Source organism: Poecilia mexicana, unplaced genomic scaffold (genome assembly GCF_051168715.1).
Source record: "Poecilia mexicana isolate PSO_F unplaced genomic scaffold, ASM5116871v1 scaffold_8, whole genome shotgun sequence".
In the NCBI taxonomy this organism is placed as follows: domain Eukaryota; kingdom Metazoa; phylum Chordata; class Actinopteri; order Cyprinodontiformes; family Poeciliidae; genus Poecilia; species Poecilia mexicana.
The window spans coordinates 15,265,988-15,273,235 of NW_028263377.1; the positions used below are offsets into that span (position 1 = coordinate 15,265,988).

The 7,248-nt window shown below is 38.8% G+C and overlaps 1 protein-coding gene across 1 annotated transcript in view; it reads left to right on the top strand.

The window, feature by feature from the left end:
* The window catches only part of mosmoa (modulator of smoothened a), a 28,027-nt gene extending 23,335 nt beyond the window's left edge, over positions 1 to 4,692 (top strand). The window contains exon 3 of the mRNA XM_015004367.2: positions 76 to 4,692. Within this exon, the coding sequence (XP_014859853.1) occupies positions 76 to 260 (185 nt within the window). The 3' untranslated portion in view covers positions 261 to 4,692. The remainder of the gene's footprint in view (positions 1 to 75) is intronic.
* The last annotated feature ends 2,556 nt before the right edge of the window (positions 4,693 to 7,248 follow it).

A 7,248-nucleotide genomic window follows, 5' to 3' on the forward strand; every position in this document is an offset into this window, starting at 1 on the left:
TAGCGAGAGATTGGTAATGTTCTTTTTAATAAATGATTCGGTTTAATAATTGCGTCCTTGTTCTCCTCCCTGCAGTGATCCTGTTCTGCATGGCAGCGCTCATCTTCCCAATAGGCTTCTACATCAACGAGGTGGGAGGTCAGCCATACAAGCTGCCCAACAACACGGTGGTGGGCTCCTCGTACGTGCTGTTTGTCCTCTCCATCTTCTTCACCATAGTGGGACTGCTGTTTGCAGGAAAAGTTTGCCTCCCAGGCTGAGGACTCCCCCACCCTGGCCTCGGGACTGACTCCGGAGGCTCTGAAAGTATTACGGGATTTCCAAAACTACAGACTGAAAATCAAAAAAACGACAAACTTTTGCCCTCAAAACCCGAGACGGGGAAGGCGACGCTTACGTTTCAAGGGACCCGCAGCTCCACGGAGAACTACATAGAGATGAATAAATGAACAAAACACTAAAAAGGGGACATGAGCACAACAGGGTGGAGGCTGTCGCAGTTCCCTGCAGCTCGCTGCTGATTTCAGATGCAGCCGATTCTCTTTCTCCCTCTGTGTTGTTGCTCTGATAGAACGGGTGCTTAATGTGCCGCTGTCATGGCAGCCGCAGTAACAACGATGGCACACATCTCCGAAGGACCACTACAACCACTCCTCGACTTGATTTCCAACCGCCCCTCAGCACACATTTGCTTCGTCATGGCCGCTTCTGTTGCTATTTATAGCTTCTCTGTGCTATTTTCAGTTTTCTGTTGTTTTTTTTTTTTTTGTTTGTTTTTTTTTCTGTACAATTTCTACTTCTTTCCTTCTTCCGGGTCCCACCACCTCTCCGCTGAGGTAGCGTTAGCGTTATTGAGGTTCGCTGAACTGAATCCTTTAAACAGAATCGGGTGTGAAGTGTCTTTGTCTGCCATATTGCACGGCCCCAGGTGTGCGGCCGAGGAGAGCTGCTGTTACGGCACACACTTTCAGCCTGCTGTGGATGAGACGTAGATGCAGGTGTGCTTCCTCTTCATCTTATCCAGCCTGCTAGGCTACCAGAACAGGAGGTCAAGCATCATAAAGGAGAATGCCACTCAATCCAAGACCATGCATAGTGTTATTTCTGCAGGCAGCAAAGTAACAGACATCTCAGTTAAACCAGTCATTCTCTTGCACAGCTTCAACTATCAGCCATTTGAACACAAACTCACCTCTTATATTTATGGCAACATTTACGGTGGACAAAATCTTCTCTAAGGCTGTAAATCTCTGCAGCGGTGAGATGGACCCCTATAATCTTGACAATACAGATTTTTTTTTTTTCCCCATTAACAAATTATGGAAACATGTAAAAGCTGATATTAAGTGGTATTCTCCTTTAACCTTTGATGATGGTGATAAAACGTGAGCCAGGGAAGGTTTTTCTGATCTTGTTTTGTATGACAGTGAAGGCACTGGGACTGCAGGTCAGGTCCATGCATGGCGCTGTGCCTCATAGTGCTGCTCGGCAGGTCTGTGAACGCAACACACACAAACACACCTTCACGCTGTTCGCACTGAAGCTGCAACAAGTTGGTTTGCTTCCATTACAACCCCCAAAAAAATTAGTCTTCAAAAAAAAAAAAAAAACATTTAAAAGAAGATTATACTTTTTACTGCGTTTTTACAAAAGAATTCACGCCTGTAGAAACTTCAGTGTTGTGTTGGGGAGATTTTTTTGTGAAAGACAAACACACACAGGTTCAGCTTTTAATATTCCTGCCGATTAAAAGCTTCCCCACATAACAATACTGCCACTGCCATGTCTTACAGTGGCTCTGGATGAGTATTAAGGCCAGTGAACGTCTACTCAGGTCACTTGTCTTTTGCACCCTAAATGACTTCCCTCTTAATTTTTTCTTTTAGTCTGTCTTCCCATCATCTATCACCTACTTCCATGTCCCAGCTGAAGAAAAGCTGTTATCTTTGGGATGGTGTGTTCAGGGCATTGGTTTTCCACAACGACCAATGTTTTCATGTAGCCTAAAAAAAAAAAAATCAATTTTGATCTCACTCAACCAGAATTCCTTGCTCCAAGTGTTTGCTAACTGGAGACAATTAAAAAAAAAAGTTCAAGAGGTATGAATACCTTTGCAAAACGTGTGTCCTCCTCCTCCTAGCAGGTTTTAAATAAGTCCAGCTTTGTCCTTTTGTTACATTTTATGCGTCTTTAGTTATTAAATTGAAAACAGAAAATTTCTCATATAAAGTACTTTCACACTGCAGCCTGAAACTTTCAAGACATCTTTCAAGAATCGCATGTGAGATCACACATCTGCGTTCGCAGCAACAGCTTTCTTAGTCAGCAGTGTTCAAACGTGAATATGACGAGCTATTATTGAGAGAAAAAGAAAGCGTCGCGAGCGTGGATATTAATCAATATTAATATTTGACTCTGATGCAAAAATCATATATAATTTAAGCTCTTTGTAAAAAAAAAAAAAAAAACATCCCATTGAGTTTTATTGTTGGACTTTCTGCTTCCACTACCTTTCTTCAGCTTAAGTTTATTCTGGGCTTCCATTTGAGTATTTTACTAAACTTGGACTGTCTGTGTCAGTAAGAGCCATTGCAGTTGAACTCAAGTCGTACTGCATCCTTACACTAATGCAAACACAGAATTTCTCACCTCCTGTGGCTTTTATTTATGAAAACAACGTTCAGCTCTGAGTAGTCGTTGGGTTAAATAATCTAGAGTAGATAAATGGCTGATATCTGTTGAGATGGATTCAGCGTGTGGTAGGCCTGATCAATTACAAATAGTCACAAAATTACTCAAACAACAAACCACTATAACTTGCATTATTTTTCCATGTTCTGCTTAGGTAAATACAGGTAAAAAGATGTTTTCTACACCTGGAATATAATAAAAGCTTTTTAAAATGTGAGCTTTATAAAAATAGCCTGTCCCAAAAGCAAAACAAAGAGGTTTTCCGTTCTTTACAATTAAGTTCACAGTGAAATTAGACGAGGAGGAACAAATTTGTTGACGCAGTTTTCTGCCTGTGTGATGCAACACCTTTTAGGCTGTTTTCTTTGAAGTCTAGCAATATTTTCCTGATGGGTTCTTGGAGATTATATACAGCCAACTACATTTTTACCCCCGTCAGATTTAGATTTATGTTCCTCCTTGTTGCTTGATTTCACTTCCTGTTTTGGGCCTTTGGTGATGAGCTCCAAGTTTTTGACATTAGAAGGCCTCATTGTCATCACCCTAATCTTTAGCATCCTCCACAGATTCTCTATTGGAGAGAAACATGTTCATGAAATATCAGTCAAATAAAAAAACTTAAAACCCAAGTCTGCCATTTAATTACAAGAAAATTTGCTACCTTGCACAGTATATTAAACTTTAGTCACCAATGCAGTAGCAATGTGTGCATCATTGTAGTTACAAAGGACAGCCTGTATGCAGAATTTGGTAGGAAAAGCTATTTAAAGACCCTTGTCTGAAGTTTCTGTTTACCAAAAAGAAAAAAAAAATTATTTTATTAAAAATGTGTTGGGCTGCTGGAAATACTTTTAATACCATTGATGCACCCACTGAGATGTTAAAGGTCACAGAGAAAGACAGAAAATGTGGGCTAATCATCATTTATATTGTCAACACAATATTTAGTACTAGATTCTCAGACATATTTAAATGTAAAAAAAAAATATATATATATATATATATATATATATATATATATATAGATTTTTAGGGGGGTAAAAAACCCCAAATGCCCATTTCAGTGTAAAAAAAGCATATTCTGTTTCCAACCTTCAAGATAAATCAGGATGGATCGTTATAATTTCAAAACAAACTAGACTACGAGTTATTTTCTGTAATAAACAACCCTAATAACAGGACAGCAGGTGCATATTTCTACATCCGCCAACTTTTCAAGTGATTAATACATTAATTTTATCCTGCTAATGTTTTTCTCATGTGCTCGTTAATCATTGCACTTACAAAACTTTGCTCTGTCTTGCCTGAACATGCTTGCCCATGTTTCCATCTCAGACGTCGGAGTGTTTTCTATACGTTTCAAACTGAAGCTTCTTCCTCATCCAGACACTGATCGTCTCCCATCAAATCACTGTTTGCACAGTAGATGGCTTCGTCCTCACAAAAGTCGTTTATTTCTCTTTCATTATGTTTAAACACTCTAAATCTGGCATCATATAAGCTACCGAGACACAGATCTTTCATTCACCGTGTGTGTTTGTGTGTGTTGAAGCAGTCACAGCCGCTCCGTTTGCTAAGTCTTAGGTATTTGTTTTCTATTTCTGTTTCCTGCTTGGCTTCTCTGACTCTCGGTCTGATGATGTGTTCTACTAAACTATACACTCTGCCTCTGGTTGGTCTAGTATTGTGCCATGACCTGTTTCTGTTTAATAATGTACAGACACAAAAAAGGCAAGATTTCTGTATTAGGAAGCACTGTGCGTTCAACAGTATAGGTAACAGACATAGAAGCACCACAAATGTGTAAAAAAAAAAAAAGAGAGAACTTCTTACCTCATTGTTTTGTTTTTTTTGTTTCTGCTATTATTTTCTAATGGTGGCAACGTGTGTGCCCTCTAATTTGTCTCTTGCCTTGATTGGATGTCTACACATAAAGCCTATGTTGATAGGAAATTATTTATCACTGAATAAAAAGAGAAAAATGGGTGTGTGTGACTCTGACACGGTCTGTTTTGTGCTCATTTAAAGCGATAACCTGAATGTCTTTTTTTTTTTTTGTTAGCCCATTTAAATAGAATCCCATCAAGAAGTTGTACATTATTGTGAAGCTGAAGGAAAGCTACACACGGGCTGTCGTATTTTTCTCAAATTAAAATCTGGAAACTATTTATTCAGATCCTAGACCTAATTCTTCTGTCTCATAAAAACAAATTTAAATTTACATTTGGAAGACGCTACATGTAAATGTGAGTGCACTTGTAGCTAAAACATGAGTATTGTTAAAATTTATAAACCTATATCTGAGTACTAATTAAATCAGGCACTGCAGATCGATCTTATCTGGATGTATTTATTCATTCCTACAAATCGAGCTCCACCATTCTGGTCATAGCAGCTGGATAACAGTTGGGGTTTTTTTTGGTTTTTTTGGCAGATTTTTTTTTTTTTTTTTCAGGAAAAAAAAACATCTTGTTTTTTCGGCTGCCTTATTACTGAAAAACTGGCCATTATGTTATTGCTTCTGGCAGCGGTCACTGTTTCAGCACTATAAGCATCTCTACTGCTGTACAGAAGCTGAAAGAAAATGTCAAAATTATAGCATTTTCTGAAAATGCTCAAAACTCAGATATTTATTCTACCGCATTGTTCCTCAGCCATAATTGCAAACCTAGTCATTCTGAAGCTTTAGAAATATGCCTATTAGGAGAATGTTAACTGAGACGCATCAAAGAAAGATTTCCTCTTTTTTTTATTTGTATAGCTTTATAGATCAGACTTGGTAGTAAGTCAGCAGGAAATGGTTTTCACCTGCTTGTTGTTCTCTACCTGTCTGTGTGCAGCTGATGCCCACTGCACCTCCATTAGCCTCTTGAGTCACCTGAACCGCCAGCTTAGGCTTTTGTGGTGTGTGCATTAAGTTTTTTTTTTAACACAGTAATCAGCTCCATTCACTGCAAACTACTGCGAGCGTTTACCGGTGACGTCTCTCACAGCTGCGCTTCATTCCAGGGATTTAGATGTTTTCCTGGTTGATGGAGCCAACTGCTGACGGTGTTCCTAAAAACAGTAAACACCTCAGGAGCCAAACTCTCAGAAATCTATAGTAATTACTGATGCCATCTGCTGCTGCTGCTGCTGTTAAAACCTGAGACCGGGATCTCCTCAACGTTCCTATAATCCTGAGCACCACTTATTTCTCGACACACGATGCCCCCTTCACCAAAGAAATCAGATTAAAGAAAACTTTTCACTAAAATTGTTGTGTTGTTTATTTTATATGAGACTTATTACGTACATCTTATCAGACACAGCTGAGTCTCAGACCTCCCTCAGGTTTGATTCAGGCCATTATCAGTTTTTGAGGATTGTTTAATAGTCTGAAGTAGCCATTGGCTTTGTAGTGCACCATGATGGATCACTGCAATATGACTGATACAATTATGATCCCCCCTGTAAAAACAGTAAACCTTCTGCTGAGAGCTTCAGGTTTATAATGAGACATAAATCTTTTACTGCTGCCTTCGCTCAGTCATCTGCTGAGCTGAAGCCTCATTTCTTCACTGGCTTGTTTTGACCACTGCTAACATCCTTTCAGCTCCATAAAGCAGATGAAATATTTACTTTCTCTTCAGGCAGCTGAAGACCTCAGGTGCCTCAACGTGACGTAGGAATAGATGGTGTGTGTGTGGGTGGAGGCAGAGGCAGGAAATTTCTCGGAGTGCACTGGATGCATGTATTGCATAACATCTCTGTGTATATATATATATATATATATACACACACACACCGTGTTGTTTTCGTGAGTTAGAACTTGTAGTTTTTCTCTGTTTGATAAACGACAGTGTCAGTACTCTGCCAGGTGCAGTTAAATGAAAATATGGCTGCCATCTGTTAGTGAGAGGCAGCACAAAGCAGGCCTGCAGTGGAGGTCAACTTTTGTGACGATGGCATAATCTCTCGGTCTATGTCCAATTTTCATTAAAATGCAAGTACAGATGCAGAAAAAGAAAAACATCTACAAGACTCTTTCTGCAATTCAATTCTTTATCTAACACTTTAATTTCAGTGGTTTAAAGAGGCTTCTCACAAATTCATAAACGAGGTTTTAAAGGTTTGCTGATTAGGTTTTTAAATTCATACCCAGACCCATTCTCAAGGCCTATTTTTGGCACCGCTCTCCATTTATCTCCATCTATCTTCCCATCTCCTCTGAACCATGTCTCAATTTTGTCAGAAAGTTTCATCACAGTTTCAAATACATTTTTTTCCTGACAAACACTAGATAAAAACAGCACAAGACAAACAATTAGCCAATGAAATCTAACACCTTTGAGCTGTAAGTTGTAAAGTGAATGATGTGATTTGATAAAGAATATTTTATCCAATTTGAATCTTTTCATGAATATTTTCTCTTGAACTTTCTTTTGGTAACAATCAGTAGAAACTATGGATGAACTGAAGTCTTTGTGAAATCCCTTTCCATCCAACGATAAAGGAATCCGTGTGAAGAAATAATTTTTCTGAAGGATGCTCTAAAAATTAATTCCTCTGACATTA